We start from the raw sequence: 27500 nt of genomic DNA, 5'->3' as shown, positions 1-27500 counted from the left end.
CTACGGCGGCGCGGGTGCGCCGGACGGCGCCGGTCCACCGAGGGGCGGCGTTTCGGCTGAGCCGTCGGCCGGGCCATCGGCTGAGCCGGACGAGTCCGGTGCGGCTCGGACCGCGGTCGGGTCGGGATTTCTCGGCTCGTCTAGGACTACGGAGGAGGTGCGGGACGGAGCGGAGGACATGGAGGACGGAGAGCTGAATGTGACTCAGGATCAAGGTAAGACAGTGAAACATGTAGAAATCGTGCAGAGCAGTGTGGAAGCAGGTAAAACCAAACAGACAGAAAAGGAAAAGTGTAAAGAAAATGTCGAGAGCTGCAGCGCTGTGAGTGATGTTCAGATAGATGAACGCATGTGTGAGGATGAACTGTTGAACAGAAGTAATAAGAGAAAGAACCTTGATAAGGAGCAGAGCAGCTCTAAGGCTAAAAAGGTGCAGGAGGATCTGTCTGATGAGGAGTGTGAGTGGACTCCTTCACAGGAGGAGTCCATTGTGTGCTACTCTCTGGAGAAGATTAAAAAGTTTCTCCTGGAAACTAAAGGTCAGAGGGTGAAAATAGATCAGTTTTTCCCTGATCTCAGAGGGTTTGTCAAATCTGTTGTGCGTCTGAGAAAGGAAGAAGATGCTTTCAGTGAGCAGGAGGTGTACAGACTCAAGAAAATGGTGACCAAAGTCAAAGCCCAGCTGACTGAAGATGATGACTAAACCCAGAATCTGTCTCCTCGTGCTGGCTCTGTGTGTGTGTTTATTAAGTCTCTTCCTCTCCATGGCTGACATCAAAATTGGGTCTTTAAACATAAATGGAGCAAGAAGTGACGTGAAGAGAGCCTCTCTTTTTAAACTGATGGGTTTTAAACACTTAGACATAGTCTTTGTGCAGGAGACTCACAGTGACAGTGACAATGAGGCTGACTGGAAGAAGGAGTGGCCTGGGCAGGTGATCCTCAGCCATAAGTTGTCTAACAGCGGGGGGGTCACTGTGCTGTTCTCGCAGAGGTTCACCCCCTCTGCTGTGGACGTGGAGGAGATCATGTGTGGCCATATCCTAAAGGTTAAAGTGCAATATGAAGATGTGAAGCTGGTTTTAGTGAATGTTTATGCTCCGGTTTTAGCTTCTGAGAGGATGGGTTTTTTACATGTTTTAGGTGATGTTCTTAACAGTTGTGCTGACGAGTTTTTATTCCTGGGGGGGGATTTTAATTGCACTGAAAATGCAGTTTTAGATAGGAATCACCTGGAGCCTCACCCTGCCTCAGCGGCCAGGCTCAGGCGTCTGGTGGAGGCGTATGAGTTAAAAGATGTGTGGAGAGGTGTGAACAGAGACAGCAGGCAGTACAGCTGGAGCCACTGCAGAGATAATCTGCTGTCTCTGGCCAGACTCGATCGCTTTTACTGTTTTAAACATCATTTTAGCATCTTTAAGTCCTGTCTTATCTCTCCTGTGGGTTTTACTGATCACTGTCTCGTTCACTGCTCCTTTTTTATCCAGAATGTGAAGGTGACCAGTGCATACTGGCATTTTAACACTGGGCTTTTAAAGGATCGTTGTTTTAGAGAGGCTTTTACTTATTTATGGAAGACGCACAGAATAAGCAAGGCTGCTTTTCCCTCAGTGCAGCGCTGGTGGGACTTTGGAAAAGTCCAGGTCAGACAGTTTTGTCAACAGTATACTCGCAACGTCACCAAGCACATGGCCCGCTGTCTGAGTGACCTGGAGACTGAGGTGGTAGAGCTCCAGAGTCTGGTAGATTCTACAGGAGATCAGGGGCACGTTGAGGCCCTGAAAGCTAAAAAGGCTGCTCTAGCCAACCTGCTGGGCATCACAGCACAGGGGGCTCTGGTTCGGTCCAGGTTCATGAGCTCCTCTCAGATGGACGCCCCCTCCCAGTTCTTCTTCAGCCTGGAGAAAAGAAACGGTCAGAGGAAGATCATCCACTCTCTGCGCTCTGAGAGTGGATCCACAGTGACAGACAGCTCTGCGATCAGGAGCTACACCACCTCCTTCTACAAGGAGCTGTTTCAGAAGGAGTTTGTGGAGGACGCAGAGCTGGCTGGTCGTTTTTATGATGGTCTACCTCAGGTGACGGAGGAGTCCAACACACTGCTGGACTCTGAACTGTCCCTGAATGAGCTGTACGCTGCTGCCATGAGCCTGCAGAATGGGAAAGCGCCGGGGATAGATGGTCTCCCGGTTGACTTTTATAAATCCTTCTGGGCCGTGATTGGTGAAGACCTGTTAGAGGTCATTCAGGCAAGTCTAAGGACTGGGCTGCTCCCGCTGAGCTGCAGGAGGGCGATCATAACCCTGCTGCCTAAAAAGGGAGACTTACAGGAGCTGAAGAACTGGAGGCCTGTGTCCCTGCTCTGTGGGGACTATAAGATACTGTCCAAGGCTTTGGCATCCAGGCTGAGAGACGTGATGAGTGAGGTGGTCCACATCGACCAGACCTACTGTGTGCCCGGCAGGCTCATCAGTGACAACGTCACTCTGATTCGGCATGTTGTGGAGGTCTCTGGCTCGTTGGCTGAGGATACTGGTCTGATTTCTATAGACCAGGAAAAGGCTTTCGACCGGGTTGAACACCAGTACCTGTGGCACACGCTCAGTGCGTTTGGGTTCAGCCCAGGGTTCATAGCCAGGATACAGGTCCTGTACCGTGACATTGCGAGTATACTGAAAATCAATGGCGGTCTGGCTGCACCTTTTAATGTCCAGAGGGGGGTCAGGCAGGGCTGCTCGCTGTCGGGCATGCTGTATTCTCTCTCCATTGAGCCTCTGCTTCACAAGCTCAGGAGAGAGCTCTCAGGTGTGTCCTTCCCAGGCTGTCCCTCCACTTTTAAAGTCACGGCTTATGCAGATGACATCATGGTTTTAACCAACAAACAGACAGATATTGATATTTTAAAACAGAATGTGGACTTTTTTCACAAAATGTCATCTGCAAAAGTCAACTGGGGTAAAAGTGAAGCCCTGATGGTGGGTAATAAACTGTCAGACCACTTAACTCTGCCGGGGGGGCTCACCTGGAAAACGGGAGGGTTGAAGTACCTGGGGGTGTTTTTAGGTGACGAGTCGTTTTTAATGAAAAACTGGGAGAACGTTGTAGAGAAGGTGGAGGGGAGACTGAAAAAGTGGAGGTGGCTCCTGCCGGGCTTGTCCTACAGAGGGAGGACGCTGGTCATTAACAACCTGGTGTCCTCCTCTCTGTGGCACAGGCTGGCCTGCGTTGACCCCCCCTCTAACTTACTCTGTCGTGTCCAAGCTGTTCTCGTGAACTTTTTCTGGGACAAGCTGCACTGGCTTCCTCAGGCCATCCTCTTTCTCCCTAAAGAGGAAGGAGGACAAGGACTTATTCATCTGGCCAGCAGAGCAGCTGCTTTCCGGTTGCAGTTTGTCCAGAGACTATTGTTCGGACACAGAGACTTGGTGTGGAGGCCGCTGGCTCACCTGGTCCTGCAGCAGTGCAGGGGTTTTAAACTGGACATGCCTCTCTTTTTAATGGATTTTAAAAGCGTGAACTTTCGGGGTCTGCCACTGTTTTATCGAGGAGTTTTCACTGTGTGGAAAATGCTGGTGAAGGAGCGACCGGTCCAAAGTGCCTCTCTTCACTGGTTGCTGAAGGAGCCGGTGGTGCACGGCGGACGCCTGGATGCCCCCTGCTGGGCTGGTCCAGCAGTGTTTCAGGTGTTCATCAGAGCTGACCTGCTCACCCTGGGATCTGTGATAAATCTTGCTGGGCCTGGTCTGGAGGATGCGGCTACTCTGGCGGCTGCTCTGGGGGTCAGATCGGTGAGGACCATTGGCCGGCTCCTGGAGCACTGGAGGCACCGCCTCACCGGACACGAGCGTCTCCTGCTGGAGGATCACAGTCGGGGTCTGGTGACTCCTCACGGTGACGACCCCTTCCCAGAGATCGGTCTGTGTGTGGACTCAGAGCAGCGCCCGGGGTTAAACCTGGAGGAAGCGAGGGGCAAACCTCTCTACAAACTGATGGTCTGGTGTCTCCACAAAGACAAACTGAACCAGCGTGTGGACACGCCGTGGAGACGCCACCTGAACCTGAGAGGTGATGGAAAACCTGCGTGGAGGAGTCTGTACAAAGCTCCTCTGACTAAGAAGGTGGCAGACCTTCAGTGGAGAGTGCTACACGGGATCTTAGCAGTGAACTCTTTCCTGTGTGTGATCAACCAGGCAGAGAGGGACACGTGTCCTTTCTGTCCTGGAACAGAGACGGTGTTTCACTGTTACAATGACTGTTGTCGCCTGTCGCCTCTTTTCTCTTTGCTGGACTCACTGGTTTTAAAGTTTGGAGAGGTTTTTAACAAACAGGTTTTTATTCTGGGTTTTAAGTACAAGAAAACTACAAAGCACAAGAGCCAGCTTTTAAACTTTCTCATTGGACAGGCAAAGATGGCCATTTATGTGAGCAGGAAGAAAAAAATTGACGAGTTGACAAATATTGATCTGTGTCTGCTTTTCTCCCGAATGGTTAAAGCCCGAATCTCCATCGATTTTAGATTTTAGAGAGAGATGCAGGATCTGGATCAGTTCATCCAGATCTGGGCTCATGGAAACATCTTGTGCTCTGTAGAACAGAACCAGCTTATTTTCTCACCTGAGTTGATGTGAACATCTGAGTGTGTATTTATTCATCTGTTGACGGGTTCATCAGGTTCTTAAAGAAAATGGCTGTATTTGTGTAAATGTTTCAAAAGATTAATTAGAATAAATGTTACTTATAAAAATCAAATCTCTCTCTGTCTCTCTCTCTCTCCCTCTCTCTCTCTCTCTCTCTCTCTCTCTCTCTTTCTCTTTCTCTCTCTCTCCCTCTCTCTCTCTCTCTCTCTCTCTCTTTCTCTCTCTCTCTCCCTCTCTCTCTCTCTCTCTCTCTCCCTCTCTCCCTCTCTCCCTCTCCCTCTCTCTCCCTCTCTCTCTCTCTCCCTCTCTCTCTCTCTCTCTTTCTCTCTCTCCCTCTCTCTCTCTCTCTCTCTTCCTCTCTCTCTGACTCTCTGTCTCCCTCTCTCTCTCTCTCTCATATTAATGCAGCTCATTAACTCTGTATCTTCTGGTCCCATTAACATTACTAACCACATATCTTCCTGGGAGTTCTTGTGCTCCCTTGTGTTGAAGGTTCCTGAGGATCGTTGCTGCAGACCACCTGCTGCTGTGGACCTGCTCGACTGCAACAACTACTAACATCAGCCTTCCCCATAGTATCATTATTGTTGCTGCTAATGCTAATAGTAGACCTGTTGACTTCACCTGTTACAATTACGATTACCTCAGCCTTTATCATTACTCTGCTTCTCTCGCTGATTTATTATTTATTTATTTTGCTAATCTTCACCCTAGTCTACCACTATTATTGGCATTGTAACCATCAGTTTGTGTCTGTTGTTGTTCATGTAACAAGAACATATGTTGTTGTTGCTCTCTCTGCCTGTCTCTATCCTTCTTCTCCTTCTCTCCCATGTTCGGCCCATCCAGTCTCTTCAGATGTTCAGCATGAGTCTGGTTCTGCTCGAGGTTTCTGCCTGTTGAAGGAAGTTTTTCTGCCAATGTGCCGAATGTTGCTAAGTGCTTCTCATGGTGATTCATGTTGGGCCTCTCTTTAAATAACTTAACAAAGAGCCGGTCTAGACCTGCTCTGTCTGTAAAGTGTCTCGAGATAACTCTGGTTATGATTTGGAGCTATACAAATAAAATTTGATTTGATTTGATTTGATACAGACAGAGCAGGTCCAGACCGTTCTCTGTCATATGTTCTTCAGGGAGAGGCCCAACATGAATCCACCATGAGCAGCACTTAGCAACAGTGCTTTTCAATGCTGCGGTGGTGCACACATATTGAACTGGCAGAGTGTGTTGAGCTGCCTATGATGGTCCATGCTGTTTAAGACAACAATGTGGCAACACCGCACCTTAACACACCATATGGGTGCACAGGTGTGTGCAAGTATATCCGCTATTAAACTTGGGGTGGGAAACTAACAATTACAGATGGCCTTTGCTACGTGCTGCACTGCGCCTCATTGCGCTGAATTTCGCTGCATTGCACTGCAGAGCATGGCTGTGCACAGAGTGTCAGACTGGACCCTGAACCACCTGTACATGTTTGGTACATGGTTTGTTTACCTGTGAATTCTTTGCGGCACTGATCTCCCACGTTGATCTCCAGTGTTTCCAACTGCAGCAAAACCTTCTTATAATCTCTGAGAGCCTGTTTACTCTTCCTCCTACACACACACACACACACACACACACACACACGCACACACACACACACGCACACACACACACACACACACAAATAAAAAAATAACAATCAATAGAAAAGGCTGGGACATAAAAACTCACCTGCTGGAAACTGTTTGTAAAACTTTCACATTCTTAAATTCTAGAGTTGAATAAAGACAAATTATAAAGTTTTAAACAGAACACAGACAGGTAGAGTCAGACAGACAGGTAGAGCCAGACAGAGAGGTAGAGTCAGACAGACAGGTGTTACAGAGACTAGAACAGTTAATGTTCATTACAGGATCTGCATTAAGTTGGTTTAAATCTTATCTATCAGATCGATCTCAGTTTGTTAATGTTCATGATGTGTCCTCTATGCACACCAAAGTTAGTCATGGAGTTCCACAAGGTTCTGTGCTCGGACCGATTCTTTTTACCTTATATATGCTTCCTCTGGGTAATATCATGAGGAAACACTCCATTAATGTTCATTGTTACGCGGATGATAGCAGGGAGTTCTATTTGATCAGGATATGTCCTTCATCTCCCACATAAAACAAATATCAAGGACAGCCTTCTTTCATCTTCACAACAAACATCAGACACATCCTGTCTCAACACGATGCAGAAAAACGAGAAAAGAGTAGTGTTGGAGGTAGAGCCTTCAATTACCAGGCCCCCCTCCTCTGGAACAATCTACCAGTCAGGGTCCGGGAGGCAGACACCCTCTCTTCTTTTAAGAGTTCAAACTTTCCTCTTTGATAAAGCTTATAGTTAGGGCTGGCTCAGGCTGGGACCAGCCCAGAGTTATGCTGCTATAGGTTTAGACTGCCGGGGGGATCTGACACACCAAGCTTCTCTCTCTCTGTCTCTGTGTTTCTCTCTCTCTCTCTCTCTCTCTCTCTCTCTCTCTCCCTCTCTCCCTCTCTCTCTCTCTCTCTCTCTCTCTCTCCCTCTCCCTCTCCCTCTCTCTCTCTGTCTCTCTCTCTGTCTCTCTCTCTCTCTCTCTCTCTCTCTCTCTCTGTCATATTAATGCAGCTCATTAACTCTGTATCTTCTGGTCCCATTAACATTACTAACCATATATCTTCCCGGGAGTTCTTGTGCTCCCTTGTCTTGAAGGTTCCTGGGGATCGTTGCTGCAGACCACCTGCTGCTGTGGACCTGCTCGACTGCAACAACTACTAACATCAGCCTTCCCCATAGTGTCATTATTGTTGCTGCTAATGCTAATAGTAGACCTGTTGACTTCACCTGTTACAATTACGATTACCTCAGCCTTTATCATTACTCTGCTTCTCTCGCTAATTTATTTATTTATTTATTTTGCTAATCTTCACCCTAGTCTACCACTATTATTGGCTCCTGTCTCTATCCTGCATCTCCTTCTATCCCATGTTCGGCCCATCCAGTCTCTTCAGATGGCTGTTCAACATGACGCCGGGAACACACCGGATGCCGAAGCGCCGCGAATAGCCCCGAAGCGCCGAGAAGCGGAGCCAGTTTCCTTTCGGCGCCCATGTTAACCGATTGTGTCGACCACACCAGGCGCGCCACGGCGCGCACCTCCGCGGCCGGCTCGCGGCCGGCTCGTGCCCTGCAGCGATCGCTTCGGCGTCAGGTCTATTTTTTGCACGAGCCGCGAGCAATCGCGTCAATCCTGGCAGGAAGTCACACATGAAACAACGAGAGAATCCGGTTAATTTTAAAAATTAAAACAATTTTCAAAATAAAACACCGCAATTAACAAATACGATTTTATATTTGTGTGCTTTTATATATTTGTCAGTATCTAAACAGAGCGCGAGCGAGACGAAGATACACACAGACACACACACACAGACATAGACACAAACACACACAGACATAGACACAGACACAGACACACAGGCACACACAAGAAAGAGAGAGACACAAAGTGGACTGGCTATAGGGGGTGCGGGCGGGGTGTCAAAACACACACGCAAACAGAGAGAGAGAGCAAGAGAGAGAGAGCACGATGAAAACATGAAAACAGCTCCAAATGTGAGTAAACGACAGCTGAGGAGCAGTGGCGCTTGTCGACCGGCGCCGAGAAATGCGCGTCTGGTGTGAACGGAAGTGCTCCGGCTCGCGCACGACTTCGCAGCGCTTCGGCATCCGGTGTGTTCCCGGCGTGAGTCTGGTTCTGCTCGAGGTTTCTGCCTGTTAAAGGAAGTTTTTCTGCCAATGTGCCGAACGTTGCTAAGTGCTACTCAAGGTGATTCATGTTGGGCCTCTCTTTAAATAACAGAACAAAGAGTCGGTCTAGACCTGCTCTGTTTGTAAAGTGTCTCGAGATAACTCTGGTTATGATTTGGAGCTATACAAATAAAATTTGATTGAGGTAGAGTCACACAGACAGGTAGAGTCAGAGAGACTGGGACCTACCTGTACATGAGGATGATGACCAGCACTGAAAGGATGATGACAGCTGCTCCCGCCCCCAAACTGATCTGAGCAGCCAATGGGACGGGAGACAGCAGAGAGTCACTGTCGTACTGAACCAATCCCAGATCCACCTGCAAGTTCCCCATGAACACCTGAGAGACAGACAGGCAGAGAGAGAAGGATTGTTACCTGCTGGATTGCTGGCCATTCATGAATTCCTACGTTAAGACTCCCGCTCTGACGTCATCTCTGTTTACCCAGGGCCTTTGGCATTGTGATGCTGCTCGGCTACCCCAGGGAGCTACAGAGCGGAGCCATCAGCACCATACATAACTGTGTTTCCATTTAGCAATAAATGCTTAGATCTATGATGAGAGTGTTCCTGACTGAAACATATTTACATTTATATATTGTATATTATATTTTATATATTATGTGTGTATATGTGTGTATATGTGTATATGTGTATTTGTGTAATGTTGCTTACTGCGCATGTGATGATGATGTGTAGGCTAGATGGAGTAAGACAATGAGCGTGAGCAGTTTGGAAGCCTGCAACTTTTGCCCGTCATCTTTAGTTTATGTTTATATATCCATAATGAAGAAGAAAGAAATACTGTGACACACGACGACTGTTATTAGTTACAAATAGATTCTGCTGGATGAGTGATGAAAAGAACATCGAAATAAACGACATCGCAAGCTAATCCCGGACTTCAGTGAGTAATTGTAGCCTGTGGATGAAAGACATCTAATGGATACGAGTCAGGAGCCGTGCTGCTGCTCACATCACAAAGGAGTGGTTAACCAACGTTCTGACAGATGAAAGTTTTGACACTACAGTGTATATAAGTGTGTACATGTGTGTACATGTGTGTCTATGTGTGTCTATGTGTATGTGTATGTGTATGTGTGTATATATGTGTGTATGTGTATATGTGTGTGTAAGTGTGTATATGTGTATGTGTATATATGTGACCTTGAGGCTGGGCAGCTCGTTGCTGTCGTCCACACTCAGCGGTTGGGTCTCTGGAGGTTCACAGTACAGGTGAGTGTTGTCCAGAGTCTTCACCTCACATTCCTGATCGCCGAGCCGTGCCGTCACTTCCCCTCTGGAGATCGCTCTGATCAGGTCCTGACCCTGAGAGAGAGACAGGTTTCACTCTGCCAGTCAGTCTCTGACTGGTTTAAACCGTTGTAAACTAGTGTCAACTGTTTCAAACCGGTGTAACAGTGTAAAGTAGTGTGAACTGGTTTAAACTAGTGTAAACTGGTTTACACTAGTGTAAACTGGTGTAAACTGGTTTAAAGTGGAGTTTTACCTCCACGGCGATCACTCCTCCGGGTTTGAAGCGATATGGAGAATCTGGAGCTTCTCGGTTCAGAGGAAAAAACTCCGGGTTTGGATAATAAGTGAAACTTTTACCCTGAGAGACAGACAGGTGACCAGAAAGACAGGTGGAGAGAAAGACATGTTTGTCCATCAGCAGTTGTTTTTCATTTAATTGTCATGTGAAACTAGCTTACAGTAAAAAAAAAAGTGACGACTTTGTGCTCCGTGATTGGCTGTTAGATTTCTGCATTCAAAATTCGACGTTTTATTATGACACAATTAACATCACAGCAAGTCACTGGCAGACAGACAGGTAGAGAGACAGACAGGTACCTTGATGCTCTCATAGTGGACTCTGACATTGTCCAGCTGAAACCAGACGCCCTTTACTTTGACCTCAGGAGACACTGTGGGGGTGAGACAGGTCATCTGAGAGGACGACAGGACTGAGCAGTGCTCCATCACCTGAGAGACAGACAGGTGGAGACAGAGCGAGACAGGTCATCTGAGAGACAGACAGGACAGAATTGCTTTAACACCTGATAGACAGATAGATGGACAGGATGACCTTTGTCCCTGTCTGTCGTGTGTAGCTGGCTTCTGATTGTCCGGTTGTCTCACCGTTGTCATGGTGCTGTTAAAGACGAGCTGTTGCCTGGCGGTCAGCAGAGCCAATCGTCTTCTCCGTCTCACCCTCTGGACGTTCACAGGCTCGACCCACACTGCAATGATTGGCTTCTGCACAACATCTAGGTTCCTGCCCGTCACCACAACAACACGCCCGCCTCTGAGGACAGGAAGTGGTCACCTTGTAAGGATGTTGATGTGATCAATGAGATGATTGATTATCGGTGATCAGGTTCTTACGCATAGAAGCTCTCTGCGGGCGTGGCCTCGGTGATGACGGGGTCGTCAAGGTAACGGAAGGAAACACCCGGAACTGTTCTCTCTGCCTTACCGAAAAAAACCCGAACTGGAACCACACCAGTCTGATTACTGGAACCAGTCTGACACACATACTGAGTGTCAGTCACCTCCTCAGCTCTGAGAGGAGGGAGGAGACAAGGAGGCAAGAAGAGAGAGAGAAGAGACAAGGAGTCAAAGATATACGAGGAGAGATGAGAGACAAGAAGAGAGAGGACACAGGCGACAAGGAGGGAGGAGACAAGGAGATAAAATGAGGGTGGAGACAAGTGTCAGTTGTATTCTTTATGTTTCCAGCAGGTGGAGCCAGAGATTCATGAGTCAGATCTAAGTGTACACTTCAGGAGCTACAGTACTAATAATACTACTAATACTACTATTACTGATACTAATACATGCAGCAGAGCTGGTTGCCCAGCAGTAGTAGTAGTCTTGTAGTAGTTTTGTAGTAGTAGTAGTAGTAGAAATAGTAGTAGTAGTAGTAGTAGAAGTAGTAGTAGTAGAAGTAGTAGTAGTAGCAGTAGTGGTAGTAGTAGTAGTAGTAGAAGCAGTAGTAGTAGAAGTAGTAGTAGTAGCAGTAGTGGTAGTAGTAGAAGTAGTAGAAGTAGTAGTAGTAGCAGTAGTGGTAGTAGTAGTAGTAGTAGAAGTAGTAGTAGAAGTAGTACTGTAGTAGTAGAAGTAGAAGTAGTAGTAGTAGCAGTAGTGGTAGTAGTAGTAGTAGTAGAAGTAGTAGTAGTAGCAGTAGTGGTAGTAGCAGTAGTAGTAGAAGTAGTAGTAGAAGTAGTACTGTAGTAGTAGAAGTAGTAGTAGTAGCAGTAGTAGTAGTAGTAGAAGTAGTAGTAGAAGTAGTAGTAGAAGTAGTAGTAGTAGCAGTAGTGGTAGTAGTAGTAGTAGTAGTAGTAGTAGTAGAAGTAGTAGTAGTAGCAGTAGTGGTAGTAGTAGTAGTAGTAGAAGTAGTAGCAGAAGTAGTACTGTAGTAGTAGAAGTAGAAGTAGTAGTAGTAGCAGTAGTGGTAGTAGTAGTAGTAGTAGAAGTAGTAGTAGAAGTAGTACTGTAGTAGTAGAAGAACTCCTTTGTCCCTCATGCCATCAGGCTGTACAACTCCTCACTTAGGGGGAGGAGGTAACAGGGACAGACTCTCTCACAAGCGGTAGCCACTAATTCACCTCACAAAGTTAATAGTAGTTATCTTCTTTTATTCAATAGTAATATTTATTTATTTCTCAAAGGGTCATATGTGCAATAAAAATCTGTCAATGTGCAATAATCTCTCAACCACAGTGCAATAACCTAATACCACAGTGCAATAACCTAATTTAGTTTAATCGAACTAAATACCAGGTCAATTACCCACTGTTTACTTGTATATTTTCTAAGAGTGTATATTTTATATATTTTGTTATCTAATTTTGTACTTTTTATATATATATCTATATAGATAGATATATATATTTTGGTCTTTATTTTTTACCCTCTGTGTGCTGATTCTTTCCTATTGTATTGTACTGTATAAGCTGCTGGAGACTGAATTTCCCAGAGGGAGTCATCCCAAAGGGATCAATAAAGTTGAGTCTAAGTCTAAGTCTAAGTCTAAGAAGTAGAAATAGTAGTAGTAGAAGTAGTAGTAGTAGTGGTAGAAGTAGTAGTAGTAGTAGTAGTAGAAGTAGAAGTAGTAGTAGTAGTAGTAGTAGAAGTAGTAGTAGTAGTAGTAGGAGTAGTAGTAGTAGTAGTGGTAGAAGTAGTAGTAGTAGAAGTAGTAGTAGTAGTAGTAGTAGTAGTAGAAGTAGTAGTAGTAGTAGTAGTAGTAGCAGGAGTAGTACTGTAGTAGTATTACTGTAGTATAAGTAGTAGTAGTAGAAGTAGTAGAAGTAGTAGTAGTAGCAGTAGTGGTAGTAGTAGCAGTAGTAGTAGTAGTAGTAGAAGTAGAAGTAGTAGTAGTAGTAGTAGAAGTAGTAGTAGTAGTAGTAGTAGTAGTAGTAGAAGTAGAAGTAGTAGTAGTAGTAGTATTACTGTAGTAGAAGTAGTAGTAGTACAAGTAGTAGTAGTACTGTAGTAGTAGTAGAAGTAGTAGTAGTAGTAGTAGTAGTACAAGTAGTACAAGTAGTAGTAGTAGAAGTAGTAGTAGAAGTAGTAGTAGTACTGTTGTAGTAGTAGAAGTAGTACTCACATGTAGCAGGGCTGGGGGCCCAGGAAGGCGCTCAGGTCAGACTTCTGTCCGGTCAGCAGCTGTCGTCCACTGATGGTCAGTCTGGTTCCTCCAGAGACTGGACCTTTATCAGGAACCAGATCCAGGAGCTGTGGGTCCTGAGGGGTGGGGTTAGAGGTAGAGAGAGGGACCTGATTGGATACATTTATAAATGTTGAACATATACAAAGGTAATAATAGACTGTCTGAGAGGAGCCATGTTGTTGCAGAGACCCCAGTGGTCTGTCTAGGCGACCTGGCCCAGGTGAGGGGTCTGAATAAATCAGAATCAGAATCAGAATTGGGGTTTATTGCCAAGTAGGTTTACACATAGAAGGAATTTGTTTTGGTGATTTTGGTGCAGAACAGTAAACACAGAACTAGAATAACAAGACTAGGTCAAAACCTGGCATGTGGCTGACGGCATCAGGTCAATGTACACTTTTCTGATAAGACCAACGCACGGAAACCTTAAAAACAAAGATCCGAAAACTACCCCTGGATACGGCAAACAGCCAGGTAAAGTGAAGAGTGATTAATGAATATTTTTATTAGCCTCATTTTTATTTACAGTTGCACAGACACCTCTCCATTCATTCCTGTATCTAATAAATCTAAATGACATTTATAAAGCAAACATATTCAAATTGTTTATGGCCTTTATTAAGTTAAAACTCATATAGAAAGACAGAGCTGGCAGGACTAGCCCAGCTGAAGCTGCAGCCGACACACAGCCAACACGCAGCCCGTGTGAAGACCTTGATGGTGCGAGCTGGAGCCATCACGCCTCGCAGCCGTCACACTCGGCTCATGCTTCCAGTCTGAATCAGCAGGTTTGTCATTATGAGGCGGATGACAACATGTTTGAAAGCAGGTGCGTGCTGCATACGTAGGTGAGGACAGCGGATGAGCCGCCCCACCTACTCCCTGAACAAAGTATCCAGAGCCGTACAGACAGAGAGTGACAATGAACAAAGTACTGTTGACGAGGCTGGCAGCAGAGAGGAAGAAACTGTTCCTGTGGCAGGGGGTTTTGGTCCTGATGGAGCGCAGCCTCTTGCCAGAGTGGAGGGTCTCAAAGAGACTGTGTCTGGGGTGAGAGGGGTCGGCCACAAAGTTACCTGCACGCCTTAGGTTCCTGGAGGTGTACAGGTTGTGGAGAGATTGTGTGACAGATTGCAGCCAATCACCCTCTCTGCAGAGCGGATGATACGCTGCAGCCTGCCCTTGTCCCTGGCAGTAGCAGCAGCGTACCAGACGGTGATGGAGCAGGTGAGGATGGACTCAACGATGGCGGTGTAGAAGTGCACCATCATTGTCTTTGGCAGGTTGAACTTCTTCAGCTGCTGCAGGAAGTACATCCTCTGCTGTCCCTTTTTGATGAGGGAGCCAATGTTCAGCTCCCACCTGAGGTCCTGGCTGATGATGGTCCCCAGGAAGCGGAAAGACTCCACAGTGGAAACAGTGAAGTCACTGATGGTGATGGGGGCGGGTGTGGCTGCTGTCTTTCTAAAATCTACAACCATTTCCACTGTCTTCAGAGCGTTAAGCTCCAAGTTGTTCTCACCACACCAGGTCACCAGATGATCTCCCCCCTGTAGGCGGACTCGTCCCCACCAGAGATGAGTCCAATGAGGGTGGTGTCGTCTGCGAACTTCAGGTTTGACTGGAGGTGCAGCTGTTGGTGTACAGGGAGAAGAGCAGAGGGGAGAGAATGCAGCCTTGAGGGGAGCCGGTGCTGATGGTCCTGGAGTCAGGGACTCGTTTCCCCAGCTTCACGTGCTGCCTCCTGTCAGACAGGAAGTCTGTGATCCACCTACAGGTGGAGTCGGGCACATTAAGCTGGGAGAGCTTGTCCTGAGGCAGAGCCGGGATGATGGTGTTGAAGGCAGAGCTGAAATCCACAAACAGGATCCTGGCATGGTTTCCTGCTGAGCCCAGATGCTGGAGGATGAAGGCAAATTGCAGGGGGTCCAGGAGGGGGTCTGTGATGTCCTTGAGGTGTGAGAGCACCAGGCGCTCAAAAGACTTCATTACCACAGAGGTCAGGGCGATGGGTCTGCAGTCATTAAGTCCTGGGGTCCTTGGCTTTTTGGGGACAGGGATGATGGTGGAGGCCTTGAAGCAGGCTTGCACATGGCAGGTGTCTCGTGAGGTGAACACCGGAGTGTCCAGTCCGGATGCTTTGCGGGGGTTCTGTCTCTTAAAAATCCTGTTAACATCTCTCTCCATGATATGCTCAATCCATTTGCAATGCAATAAAGTACAATCAAACAAAGCACAAGTTGAATCTCCTCCATGCTAACAGGCTAACTGTAGTGTAGCACAAATGAAGATACCTTCTTCTTCTTTGAGAGTTAATGGTGGTTGGCAAACCAGCTTAAAGGTGCAATACCACCACCTACTGGACTGGCGGTGTAGTGCAGTTACTTTTACAGTTTCTTCATACATCATTGGCCTGATATGCATAATCTTCCCAGGACTTAAGGCAGCTGTGGAAACGCAGACAAGAATGGGCCACACGAAACATTTAGTTGCTTGAAGAGAAGTTCCTGAGTTCTGTCCCATTGTCTATCAAAGCGACAGTAAAACTCGTTCAGGTCTTTGGCGAGGTGCAGGTCATTAACAGAGTGGGGGGTTTTCGGCTTGTAGCTGGTGAGCTGTCTCAGACCCTTTCAGACTGAGCCAGCATCTCCCCCTGAAAACTGCTGCTGTAGTTTCTCAGAGTACAGACGCTGAGCTTCTGTCACCGGCTGGCTGAAGGTGTAGTTTCCCACTCCTAAAAGCCTTCTCCTTTAACTGCCTCAGCCATCTGAGTTTGGCTGTGAACCAGGGCTTGTCGTTGTTGTAACTCACCGTGGTGCGTGATGTCACACAGCTGTCCTCGCAGAAGCTGATGTATGACGTCACAGCCTCTGTGTACTCATCCAGACTGTTGGTAGCAGTCCTGAAAGCGTCCCAATCTGTACAATCTAAGCACGATTGAAGATCCTCCACAGTTTCACTGGTCCACTTTTTAGATGTCCTCACTACAGGTTTACAGAGCTTTATCTTGCCTGTACGCAGGAATCAGATGGATCATGATGTGGTTAGAGTGTCCCAGTGCAGCAAGGCTGACGGCGTGATAAGCGCTGATCACTGCGGTGTAACAATGATCTAAAACATTCTCCTCTCCTCCACCTTTGTTAAAATCCCCAAGGACAATAAATAAGGAGTCCGGGTTTATCTGCTCCACACACAGGATCCGGTCGGCTAGCGCGCTGTGGAATGTAGACACCAACCAGAATGAACGAAGCGAATAAAGGAATAAAGCTGCTAGGTTGGGTACAGAACATTCCCAGAATGATTTGCAAACTGGGGCAGTGTTACATGGAACATGGTGTGAGTAGGAAATTCCATATGTGTTCAAATAATCATGTAAAGGACAGTTAAAAAAATCATCACGATGTCAGAAGAGCTGTGAGAGACAGTTCAGTACTTTCACGTCCTGAGTATGAAGCTAAAAAAGTGTAACGTTAAAGGTCACACTTCTGAGTCTGTCTCTGGATCCTGTCACAGTTTGTGGTTTTCATGAGCAGAATCTGACGCTGCAGGTGGATGCCGTAAGGTGACCTCAGGATGTGATGTGTTTCTGTTGATTTCATCAGACTGGGAAGAAAAAACAGTACGTTTGTCTCAGGTGCTGGTGTTCTGTTGGAAATAGATGGATTGTTCAGCTTGGAGTCGCTGTTTCCTGTGGTCCTGATCCTGTGCGTATGATTCCTGTGGTCCTGATCCTGTGCGTATGATTCCTGTGGTCCTGATCCTGTGCGTATGATTCCTGTGGTCCTGATCCTGTGGGTATGATTCCTGTGGGTATGATTCCTGTGGTCCTGATCCTGTGGGTATGATTCCTGTGGTCCTGATCCTGTGCGTATGATTCCTGTGGTCCTGATCCTGTGGGTATGATTCCTGTGGGTATGATTCCTGTGGTCCTGATCCTGTGGGTATGATTCCTGTGGTCCTGATCATGTGCGTATGATTCCTGTGGTCCTGATCATGTGCGTATGATTCCTGTGGTCCTGATCCTGTGCGTATGATTCCTGTGGTTATGATTCCTGTGGTCCTGATCCTGTGCGTATGATTCCTGTGGTCCTGATGCTGTGCGTATGATTCCTGTGGTGCTGAGCCTGTACGTTTGGTTCCTGTGGAGCTAAGAGAACAACCAGGACTCTCATCAGTCTTACCTGATAGGTAAAGATCTGTGTGGACCTTCCAGGTGGGGTTGTTCCAACGGTAACCAGCACAGGCCCCTCCCTCTGCCTCCCACTGGGCTGCAGCTCACACACCACCTGGGTGGAGATCTGGTACCCTTCAGGTAGAGGCAGACACTGAACACCTGCCACTGTGACTCCGCCCACCACATCCTGGTACCTCATCCCCAGATTGGACCCTATGATTGTCACCAGGACTCCGCCCTCCAGAGGACCAGAGACAGGTAGCACCTGCAGAAAGACAAGTAGACCAACGGTTTGAATGTTTCTACAACAACTAAGAAGACTCATCTTCCTTGAGGAGACTCACCTGTGTGATCAGAGGAGGTGGGCAGGTGTCTGCAGGTACACTGCTACAGGATTGGTTGTAAACACAGCTGGGGGTGGGGCCTTCTGGACACCACATGCACCCATATTCCTCTGGCACCGCCCGGCACTGCGAGCAATCTGATTGGCCAGCTGAGCAGTCATACAGCTGGACTGAATAATTAGAGACAAATATCAGCCTATGAAAACTGCTCTGACAAACACACACACACACACACACACACACACACACACACAGATGAGTTCTTACGTCGGAGGCCAGGTGTGACGTCGATGCGTCTCTCTCCTCTGCGCAGATAGACAGGAGCTAAATACTGCAGCTGACTGACAGAAAACTGAAACTACAAACAGACAGACAGGCAGGCGGGCAGACAGGTGGTGACAGAGGAAGGAAATATGTAAACGTTAAAGTCACATCAAAGGTTCAGCTTCACATCTCATTAATTTAATTAGTGAAATGGATTCATCAACAATACGACTCTATTAAAGAACAAATGTGATTAAAGCCACGTCTCAACTAAAAGTAACCCGTAACTTTTTTTTTTTTATAAGATAATTTTTTTGGCCTTTGCCTTTATTTATAGGACAGCTGAAGATAGACAGGAAATATTGGGAGTAGAGAGTGGGGGATGACATGCACCAAATGATCAGCAAACCGGGAGTCGAACCTGCGATCAGTGCCTCTGTACATGGGGCGCCTGCTCTACCAACTGAGCTAAACAGCGCCCCTAACCCTGGAACTTTTAAGCCGCAGATTTACTTGCTTTTAGCCAGGGGTGACTTTTGCGTCCCCACTCTGTTTCTCCAACATGTTCCTCCGTGCACGGATGAAACGGTCCCGGACTTGTTTGATTTAGTTTTGCAGGTTTCCCTGTCGACTTCTAAATGTCTTATCTGTTTCCAGTTGTTTTGACAGGCCTGTTTGTCGCTGAGCAGTGGCAATGACACATCGAACAGATGTGGATAATTGCAGACTTGGTTTATCAGCTCTTTTTTTCTGCCATTGTCGTCCCTGCTGCTGTGTTGACCCTGTGCAGCCCCTCTGTTGCAACACTGCCCCTACTGTAGTGTTAATTTTTGACATGTACAGCCGACGCACCAAACATGTGCAGGGAGTGCGTAGCAGCCATCATGCACACACGAATGAGTACTTAAAAGCAAGTATATTTCCATCGTGTTCTGCTGACGTGGGAAAGAATTCAACCTATCAGAAATGAGTAGTGCAGCAGGTCCAACCCCCATGGGCTAGTACTATTTGAAAGAACAGGGACTGTCAGCAGGGACCTTCAGCAGTAAAAAGACCACAGGACTTGGAGTACCTCCAAAAGTTCCCTGATGGAAAACCTGCAGTCCTTAATCAGGAAGGAATCAGGAAAAATTTATAGTGATAAGCATTAGCTCATTAACCTGGTGTGTGTGTGTGTTACCTGGTGTGAGCTGCAGGTAAAGGTGTGTGTGTTGTCACGAGTTTTCTCTGCAGCAGCCGTCAGGTTGAACTGGACTCCTTCAACTTCCACAACACACATGTACTGAGCTTCATCCTGCACACACACACACACACACACACACACAAGCAAACACACGCACACACTCACAGATTAGGAAATTATATAAACTGTGATCTAATCCATCACCAGACCCCTGTGTGACCCCCGTGTGACTCTGTGTGGCACATGTGTAACCCCTAAGACCCCTGTGTGACTCCTTAGACCCCTGTGTGACTATTCAGACCCCTGTGTGACTCCTTAGACCCCTGTGTGACCATTCAGACCCCTGTGTGACTCCTTAGATCCCTGTGTGACTTCTTTGACCCCTGTGTGACTCCTTAGACCCCTGTGTGACTTCTTAGATCCCTGTGTGACTCCTTAGACCCCTGTGTGACTTCTTAGATCCCTGTGTGACTTCTTAGACCCCTGTGTGACTTCTTAGATCCCTGTGTGACTATTCAGACCTCTGTGTGACTATTCAGATCCCTGTGTGACTCCTTAGACCTCTGTGTGACTATTCAGATCCCTGTGTGACTCCTTAGACCCCTGTGTGACTCCTTAGACCCCTGTGTGACTATTCAGATCCCTGTGTGACTTCTCAGACCCCTGTGTGACTTCTTAGACCCCTGTGTGACTCCTTAGACCCCTGTGTGACTCCTCAGACCCCTGTGTGACTCCTCAGACCCCTGTGTGACTCCTCAGACCCCTGTGTGACTTCTTAGATCCCTGTGTGACTCCTTAGACCCCTGTGTGACTTCTTAGATCCCTGTGTGACTCCTTAGACCCCCGTGTGGCTTCTTAGATCCCTGTGTGACTATTCAGATCCCTGTGTGACTATTCAGACCCCTGTGTGACTCCTTAGACCCATGTGTGACTCCTTAGACCCCTGTGTGACTCCTCAGACCCCTGTGTGACTTCTTAGACCCCTGTGTGACTTCTTAGATCCCTGTGTGACTCCTTAGACCCCTGTGTGGCTTCTTAGATCCCTGTGTGACTCCTTAGACCCCTGTGTGACTCCTCAGACCCCTGTGTGGCTTCTTAGATCCCTGTGTGACTCCTTAGACCCCTGTGTGACTCCTTAGACCCCTGTGTGACTATTCAGACCCCTGTGTGACCCCTATGTAATCACTGGGACCCCTGTGTGACTCCTTAGACCCCTGTGTGACTCCTTAGACCCCTGTGTGACTATTCAGACCCCTGTGTGACCCCTATGTAATCACTGGGACTCCTGTGTGACTCCTTAGACCCCTGTGTGACTATTCAGACCCCTGTGTGACCCCTATGTAATCACTGGGACCCCTGTGTGACTCCTTAGACCCCTGTGTGACTCCTTAGACCCCTGTGTGACTATTCAGACCCCTGTGTGACCCCTATGTAATCACTGGGACCCCTGTGTGACTCCTTAGACCCCTTATACTAGTATGATAATGAAACGTCTCTTACTGTGAAGACGTCCAGGTTTCGTCCCTGCAGCACCACAGAGCTGCTCAGACCCAACGGCACTAAGGTAGAACTCTGCAGAGCAAAGACCAGAGGACAAGAAGACAGGCCAGGAGAGTCCTGCTGACAGAGAGACAGACAGGGTGAGAGACAGACAGGATGAGAGAGAGAGAGACAGATACAGAGAGAGAGAGAGGGTGAAAAACAGGCAGGCAGACAGACAGCTGTCTCACTCTCTGGTTGAGGATGATGTGTTGGTTGGAGCAGCTCTGGTTGTGAGTGCAGAGTTGATCCAGAGGACACCAGTTACACCTCCACACACTGCTGACACACGACAGACACCTGCAACACACACACACACACACACACACACACACACACACACACACACACACACATACCCTCATCATCATCTTCATAATGGTGAACAATTACTCTCTGCATGTTATTAATTAATGATGATGGCGTGCGTGAGTCTTACTGGGAGCTCTGGTTCAGTCGGCTCACAGCTCCACAGTCATAGAACGTCATGTTGCCCGTGGTGATGATCACATGACCAAACAGGAGTGACACGGACAGGATCATGTGATCTGGAGGTGAGTCACAGGAACAGGAAGTGATGCATCCTGATGTGCATTTATTTTCCAATTGGAAGATCACAGCTGTTTACTCACCCCTTCCTGTTGGCATGGGGGGGAGGAGCTCTGGAGCAGGTGATTGACAAGTGATGCTGGTTCCCATGACAATAGCTGGCTGAGGTGGGAGGAGCCCGAACACACATGACAAAGACTCTGCCTCTGTGAGGGCAGGGAGCTGGATGACTGCCAGCGTTACCTTGGAGATGTACACAAAAACAAACAGCGCTGATTCCATGAGTTCACCTGGAGCTCCTACCTAGCAGGTGTGTCTGTTTCTGCCACAACGTCTGAGCTGTTAGAGGTCACAGAGGTCACCTGGAGCAGTTTTGGTACAGCTCCTTTGAGTGGCCAAAAATGAGTTTAATCAAAGTGTGCAGATCTAAAGTGTCTGTCTGTCTGCCTGGCTGTCTGGCTGGCTGACTGGCCGGCTCAGTGATGTTTGAGTGTCACCAGGTGGCAGCAGCCACATTAAGTCACATGATGAACTCTACCTGAGTCTGCTCATCTTTGCTCTGATTGGCCGGCTGCAGGCTCTGCACCATCACACACTGATTGGTCGGTTGAAAGCTCCAGAGCCAATGGTTGGGCTGCTTGTGACGCCGACACTCGAGTTTACGAGAACACCTGAAAATAAACATCAGACGTTTGATTGACAGCTGAAGTACTTTCTGCAGTACTAATACACTATTACAGTTCTAATATAGTATTACAGTACTAATACACTATTACAGTACCAATACAGGGTCACAGTTCCTATACACTGTTACAGTACTAATACAGTGTTACAGTTCTATTACAGTGTTACAGTTCTATTACAGTGTTACAGTTCTAATACACTGTTACAGTTCTAATACAGTGTTACAGTTCTGTTACAGTTCTATTACAGTGTTACAGTTCTATTACACTGTTACAGTTCTAATACACTGTTACAGTTATATTACAGTGTTACAGTTCTAATACACTGTTACAGTTCTATTACAGTGTTACAGTTCTATTACAGTTCTATTACAGTGTTACAGTTCTATTACACTGTTACAGTTCTGTTACAGTTCTAATACAGTGTTACAGTTCTATTACAGTGTTACAGTTCTAATACACTGTTACAGTTCTAATACACTGTTACAGTTCTGTTACAGTTCTATTACAGTGTTACAGTTCTATTACACTGTTACAGTTCTAATACACTGTTACAGTTCTGTTACAGTTCTATTACAGTGTTACAGTTCTATTACACTGTTACAGTTCTAATACACTGTTACAGTTCTGTTACAGTTCTATTACAGTGTTACAGTTCTATTACAGTGTTACAGTTCTAATACACTGTTACAGTACTTTCGCAGTACTGTTGAAATGTCAGACGTACCTGCCCTCCAGGACACACCAGCCACAGTACGGATCTCTCATAGACAGACAGGCTCCACAATCTGTCTGTCTCTCACAGGATGACACAGGAACCTTCGACAGCTGAGAGAGATAAACAGGAAACACATCATGTCAGTTTGTTTACATCGGAGACAGACAAACAGACAGACAGGTAGTCTTCCTCTCACCCTGCTAGTGGTTAAAACATAAATGTGCTGCTGGTTCTTGTCCAATAGGAGATCAGCGCTGATGCCGTTTCCAGTGTCCACCATCACACTGCCGTACAGATCACCTGACAAATCAGAACGCACCAACACCTGAGACACACAGGAACAGGTGGTTTCAGGTATCTGTACTTTGATGAGTGATTGTGACATATTTTTACTTTACAACCTTAAGTATCTGTACGTATACTTTACATACATACTTAAATAAACACACACTGTATAAACACACTTCAAAAACACAGTATTTACTGTGTATGTACAAGTGCACAGAGTATTTATGGTGTCACCTTGTGCAGTTGTCCCTCTCTGTCTCCCAGGAAGGCAATGGTATGTCCCGCCTCTGTTGCCGTGGTGACAGCAGTGAGCTGGGTGGTGGAGGTGAAGGTGGGCGTGGCTGGTAGTGGTACAGCGCTGGCGATGGGGTTGGGGGTGTGTTCCCCCCCACAAGGGTACTCTGAGAGAGAGTCCTTACACATTAACAGAGAGAGAGAGAGTTAGGTTTGGTTTACCATAACCCTATACAGTATATCACACATACATTGCGCGTGTGTGGATACGGTTGCTATGGTGATTGGGGACTCCTGGAGAACAGGACAGGGGCTGCAGGAGTGCGCATTGATGTCTGTAGTGTTTAAAATGTGAACACAGGAGCAGATCTAAACAGTAGTGCTCCTGAAGCTCAAAATGAAAACTATAGAGGAGCTGACGGAGAACATCCCACACACATATACAGTGATGAATAAATGTTTCTGAGTGTTTTAACTTTTTATTTCACTTTTAGATCTATTCAGTCCAAAAACATCTGTTGAGTCTGAGGGAGCCAGAGGAAATCTGTACTGAGCATGCTCCAAACCTGCAAAGTCATTTCAAGTGAAGTCACTGACTTCTGACTGAGGCCTCACGACGAGCCCACGTGACAAGACTAGAAGTTCTCTAAAGCAGGGATTCCCAACCTTTCTGACTACACGGACCAGACAGTAGCAATAATATTTATGACGGACGGACGGGGGGTTCGACACGCATGCGCATAAATCACGGGCACACGCACGTAAACACAGACTGATCATATCTGTATTTATTCAGTGAGGAGACTGCATCTGTTTTTTTTTAACATGGGGCGAGCCAACGAGAGGGACGGCGCGATCCACATGATCCATAGTGTGATCCTAGCAGTTTATCTGAGTTTATAATGTGATCCAGCAGTGAGCAGTTTGTAATCATGCAGCGCAGTGACTGATCTGTGTGTCTCTCAGGCTCTGCCCCTGACTTCATAGTGTTGTGATCGGTCCCGTGTTTCCGTGAAAACGCTTTATAAAGCATAAAATACGTCTTCACACGCTGTGACTGAGATGAGCAGGAGGTGATCCATGCGTAGTTTATCAGAATTATCACGCCGTGCGGGAAGGAGACAGCCGTTAGGAGAGGAGTAGATACGACGCAGACCTGTGTGTGTTTGATGCTCATACCTGAAACGATAACGTTGCGATCCGTCCGTATTTCTGCGCACAGTTAAAGTATAAACTCCGTCTCCGCAGGCTGTCATACGCCCATATGCTGTGTAGTTCATATATTTCACTGATAAACACAGAGCTTCAGAGGGGCATCAGGCTTCATGATAAAAGTTTCATGGGATGCGGAGCCAGGGTTGCCAGGTCTGCGGTTTTTCCAGCTGAATTAGGCGACTTTTGAAGTGTCTTTAGAGGCGCGAGGCCCTGTGCGGTTGCACACTTCACACAGCCCATTCAACAGTTCTGATTCTGCGAATGTTTGGAATGTCACTGACACCTATTGGGTTTCGCGGCCTGGTGCTGAACAACCTACAGCCCGGTACCGGTCCGCAGACCGGAGGTTGGGAACCCCTGCTCTAAAGGACTGTGCAGTACTGAACAGTCTGTGTACTCAAAGAGCAGTTTCACCTTTGTGTTGATGTTTCCTAAAAACTCCTCAGGTTGTTTTACATTACTGTGTGTGTGTATGTGTATGTGTGTGTGTGTGTGTGTGTGTGTGTGTGTGTGTCTTGTATGTGGGTCAGATCACTCATAGCAGCTGTGTGTTTGAGTGACAGCTGTCTGATGATAAATCCAGCTGCTGAAGATAATCTACACACATGCACACACACTCACACACACACATACACACACACACACAAACACACACAGTATTAAGGTCAGCAGTGAGAGGTTCAGCTGATCTGTGATGTCATTACATGTAAGCTGTGATGTCATCAGATGTCCCACTTGGCGGTTGACGAGAGATCAGTGATCATTTATCAACTTTGAATTTATTGAGTTTAAATCATTAATGATGTCAGCGCTGACAACTTCCTGTTTTTATGACAGCGAGAATAAAAGGTCTTTGTGCTCTCGTCATGTGACTGTGCCCGTCCCCCTGTGTATGCATACAGAGTGTGTGTGTATGCATGCAGTGTGTGAGCGTGTGTGTGCGTGTGTACCTTTGGTAGTTTCAGACACTTGGACGACACAGCATACTCAATGTAGGCCTCTTCTTGTCCGCTGCTTCCCTGTCCGCCCTTCGTGTAACACACTTCCTGTGCTCTGCGCAGCATGCTGTCCAGCTCTGCCATCCCATAAACACACAGCGCTGAGCGACCGGTTGCTACAGGCGTGGATGCTTGTCCTGTTGCCATGACGATGAACAGGGCAGGCTCACCTGAGTGGTTTCCTAGCGACGCCCCCTGAGCCAGGTTGTAGCCCCCGCGGCACAGCAGCGGCACCTCCACGTACGAGTAGAAGCTGCGGTCGGAGGTGCACAGTCGCGAAGCGTACGTGCGGTACTCTTTCCTGTGCCACATGTCCCGCCGAGAGAACAGGAAATACACATGGTTGCCGTGGGCGACTGCCTTCACAAAGTGGTTGTTGTACTCAGAGTAGCTTCCTACAACAAGTTTACCGAGCTCCTCCTCCTGAGAGAATGCCCGGCGGGGCGGGATCACCGGGTAGAGACGCCGGGTCGTGATTGGTGGGATGTCACCAGGACCTTTGCTGGTGTAGCCTCGACCAACCAGCATCAAACGCAGGAGGCCACTGGCCCCTCCCCCCTCCTGTCTGTTCTCTGTGGTTATCACCACAGCAACGGTGGAGACTCGGGGGTCATTGGCAGCGACGTACTGTGTGTCGACGGGGTTAGAGGTCAAATAGACGAGCTGAGAGATGTTAGACAGACTCCTGCAGGAGAAGAAACCAGTTTTTTATGCTAATCCAGGCTAACAAGATGCTAATATGCAGTGTTGGGAGTCTTCTTTGTTCAAGTCCCAAGTAAGTCTCAAGTAATTTGGTCCAAGTCTCAAGCAAGTCTAGAGTCATTTTTTCTGCGGCAAGTCAAATCAAATCACAGGTTATATCAAGACAAGTCAAGTCCCAAGTCGAGTCAGCACTCCAGCATCCAGCACTCTGACCTGTAGTATCCAGTCTTTACAAAGAGAAAAGACAAGGTGTTAGCAGCCCGTCTAATAATGATATTATTGGCCAGTTTATAACCTGTTCAAAGAGTCTGACAGTGAATTGTATCTGTGTTATGTTGGCACAGACGCAGCCATGATGATGGTCTGCTCTGAGACCATATGGAGAAGTAACGAGTACGACTGATGAAGCTTCTCTTTGGGGAAAAAACATCAGGCAGCGGGCGTCTTCTTCTCAAATATCTAACCCCGCTTTCTGGTAATACCACTGATCTTGTCATCTACTACAACAGCAGTCTCTCCTCCTGTCTTGATCAGCTGGCTCCTATTAAAACCAAAACGGTCTCCTTTACACATTCAGCTCCATGGTACACTCCTGAACTCACCTCCAGGCCTACTCAGACTACCTGCAACAGTACAAGAACGCTCTCAACACAGCCCGGTCCACCTACTGCTCCCCCCTCATAAACTCTGGCTCCAAAACCCCCCAAGACTCTCTTCACAATAAACAAACTTCTCAAACCCACCGACAACACCTCCGCATCCTTCACAGTAGATAAGGGCAACTCCTTCCTGTCATTCTTTCATCGACAGCAACCTGTCCGTCTCGCCCGCTCCTTCAACCCCCTCACCTGCCCCCCCCCTCCGCCCTCCCAGCCTCTGTCTCAGTTCTCCCCGTTGTCCCCACTGGAGCTCCCTAATTTCACCACAGGGATGAGAAGCTCCACCTGCATTCTTCATCCCATCCCATCCATTCTCATTAAGGCCTGTCTCCCATCCAGCTCTCCACTTATCACTGCAATCATTAAAACATCTCTCAGCTCCGGACTGGTACCTCAACCCCTCAAACTTGCTGTCACCCCCATCCTTAAAAAACCTGGACTCAACCCTGATATTATGAACAATTTCCAACCCATTTCCAATCTCCCCTTTCTGTCAAAAATCCTGGAACATGTACTGTTTGAACCTTTTCAATCTGGATTCCGCTCACAGCACAGAAACAGCCCTCCTTAAAGTCACCGACAATCTCCTCTTCTCCTCTGACTCTCCTCCTCAACATCCTGATCATGCTCGACCTCACTGCAGCTTCCGACACCATCAACCACTCCATTCTTTTCTCCCACCTCTCCTGGCTCAGGTCATACCTCATCAACAGACAACAGTTCATCATCATCAATAACTGCACCTCCTCCATCACAACGTCCAGGTTTACATCTCCACCAAATCCAGCACCATAGCAACTCGCTCCACTCTGACTAAC

The 27500-nt window shown here is 47.3% G+C and overlaps 1 protein-coding gene across 1 annotated transcript in view; it reads right to left on the bottom strand.

The window, feature by feature from the left end:
* plxnb3 (plexin B3) overlaps positions 1-27500 on the bottom strand; it is an 85415-nt gene that overhangs the window by 18190 nt on the left and 39725 nt on the right. The window contains exons 4-24 of the mRNA XM_069680714.1: positions 25274-26006; positions 23109-23288; positions 22783-22911; positions 22596-22696; positions 21724-21856; positions 21269-21428; positions 21076-21184; positions 20828-20936; positions 20598-20714; positions 19095-19208; positions 17918-18008; positions 17651-17820; positions 17314-17571; positions 13070-13206; positions 10846-11022; positions 10600-10765; positions 10312-10443; positions 9968-10072; positions 9625-9786; positions 8646-8797; positions 6135-6235 (exon numbers count right to left, since the gene is read on the bottom strand). Coding sequence (XP_069536815.1) covers positions 6135-6235; positions 8646-8797; positions 9625-9786; positions 9968-10072; positions 10312-10443; positions 10600-10765; positions 10846-11022; positions 13070-13206; positions 17314-17571; positions 17651-17820; positions 17918-18008; positions 19095-19208; positions 20598-20714; positions 20828-20936; positions 21076-21184; positions 21269-21428; positions 21724-21856; positions 22596-22696; positions 22783-22911; positions 23109-23288; positions 25274-26006 — 3536 coding nt within the window. The remainder of the gene's footprint in view (positions 1-6134; positions 6236-8645; positions 8798-9624; positions 9787-9967; positions 10073-10311; positions 10444-10599; positions 10766-10845; positions 11023-13069; positions 13207-17313; positions 17572-17650; positions 17821-17917; positions 18009-19094; positions 19209-20597; positions 20715-20827; positions 20937-21075; positions 21185-21268; positions 21429-21723; positions 21857-22595; positions 22697-22782; positions 22912-23108; positions 23289-25273; positions 26007-27500) is intronic.

This window comes from Semicossyphus pulcher, unplaced genomic scaffold, assembly GCF_022749685.1.
Source record: "Semicossyphus pulcher isolate SPU_LCO1_2020_fin unplaced genomic scaffold, fSemPul1.0.p SCAF_40, whole genome shotgun sequence".
NCBI lineage: Eukaryota > Metazoa > Chordata > Actinopteri > Labriformes > Labridae > Semicossyphus > Semicossyphus pulcher.
This window is presented reverse-complemented; position numbering and strand designations above follow the sequence as displayed.